The sequence below is a fragment of the Bison bison genome, unplaced genomic scaffold (genome assembly GCF_000754665.1).
Source record: "Bison bison bison isolate TAMUID 2011002044 unplaced genomic scaffold, Bison_UMD1.0 scf7180017846537, whole genome shotgun sequence".
NCBI lineage: Eukaryota > Metazoa > Chordata > Mammalia > Artiodactyla > Bovidae > Bison > Bison bison.
This window is the reverse complement of record NW_011477110.1, coordinates 14,590-15,900: the sequence shown is the minus strand read 5'-3', so window position 1 is coordinate 15,900 and position 1,311 is coordinate 14,590. Positions and strand designations below refer to the sequence as shown.

Sequence of the window (1,311 nt, the reverse complement as noted above, 5' to 3'; positions counted from 1 at the left end):
CCCTGGCAGGGCGTGGAAGGAGCAGTGAGGTCCTTTCCTCTCCTCTCCTGGCTCTCCCTGCCCGCCCCCCAGACTGAGCCCTCACCTGCGGTGCCATGGTAGCCTTCCAGGTGGAGGCGGTAGTACTCATCGGCGGAGTCCACTTGGAAGGAGTCGTACTGGGCAAACACAGCCTCGTCCCCAGCCCGCAGGTCCACGCGCAAGGAGTAGTCGCCGGCTTTGGTCAGGCTGTGCAGGGCCTCATTGCCTGTGGGTGTGGAGTTTGTGCTCATGGGGCAGTGTGAGTCCACAGGGCCCCAATCCCTTCCCTGGTCCCCCAATCCCTGTGAGACACTCACCCAGCCAGAACTCCCCAGAGATATTCCCAAAACCATGGGCGTAGTCCTCCCAGTCCCTCCAGAAGTCCGTTTTTCCATCCATGCGGCGCTGGAATACCTGGAAAGTAGGTGGAGGTATTGTTAGCCTGTGGCTCCCGGCCTGGCAACCCCTCCTGGTACAGACCCCATGGGCTTCTGACTGCCACGCACCAGCCAGCCACCCCCATCGGTCTCCATGTCACAAAACACGTTCAGGGGTCGCTCGCGGTTGCCATTGAGGAAGATGGTGGTGGTCCTTGATGTGCTGACCCCGTTCTGCATCTCCTCCCCACAGTCCCGGGGGAAGGGGATCCGCAGCCCACCTGGGGAGAGGAGTGAGGGGCCAGTCCTTTATCCAGATCCTAGACCGATCCTAGACCCCCGCTACCCAATCATCCCCCAGACTCAGGTCCCAGGGCCCGAGTACCAGTGGTGAAGGAAGTGGACACGGGGGGAGTGAAGCTGTCGCCCCACATGGCCCGGAGCCATGTGCTGTAGGGGGTGGAAGGAAAGAGGCCGCGGAGCTGGTGAGAGGTGACCCCTCCTGGGAGCAGGATCTCCTACGGAACAGACAAGGGGCGGTCAAAGGAGAGGGAGGTGGCGCCCACCCCCAGAAGCAGAGGCAGCCTCTCTGGACCAGAACCCAGGGAGGGAGCTGGCCTGAGGAGCAGGGCTTGGGGCACCTGGGTCTGTCCCCCTGGGGTGTTGAAGCTGAGCAGGTAACCAGTTGGGGAGACTTCAGGTGCCGTCCAAGTGAGCAGGGCTGTGCGGGGGGTCACTTCCTTGGCTTCCAAGTCCTGGGGTGCCTCCAACCCTGAGAGCGGGAGGAAGAGAAGATGGAGATGAGGCTCTTCCTGGCTCTCTTGCTACCCCCCCGCCACCCCGTCCCATGCACCTCAAGGACCACACCTGTGGTGAAGGTGATGCTGGCTGGGGAGGTGAAGTTGGGGCCCCG

The 1,311-nt window shown here is 62.9% G+C and overlaps 1 protein-coding gene across 1 annotated transcript in view; it reads right to left on the bottom strand.

Moving 5' to 3' along the window:
• The window catches only part of LOC104988675 (tenascin-X-like), a 16,848-nt gene that overhangs the window by 1,129 nt on the left and 14,408 nt on the right, over window positions 1-1,311 (bottom strand). The window contains exons 14-19 of the mRNA XM_010840078.1: window positions 1,266-1,310; window positions 1,040-1,170; window positions 784-916; window positions 528-679; window positions 339-435; window positions 62-247 (exon numbers count right to left, since the gene is read on the bottom strand). Of these exons, the coding sequence (XP_010838380.1) occupies window positions 62-247; window positions 339-435; window positions 528-679; window positions 784-916; window positions 1,040-1,170; window positions 1,266-1,310 (744 nt within the window). The remainder of the gene's footprint in view (window positions 1-61; window positions 248-338; window positions 436-527; window positions 680-783; window positions 917-1,039; window positions 1,171-1,265; window position 1,311) is intronic.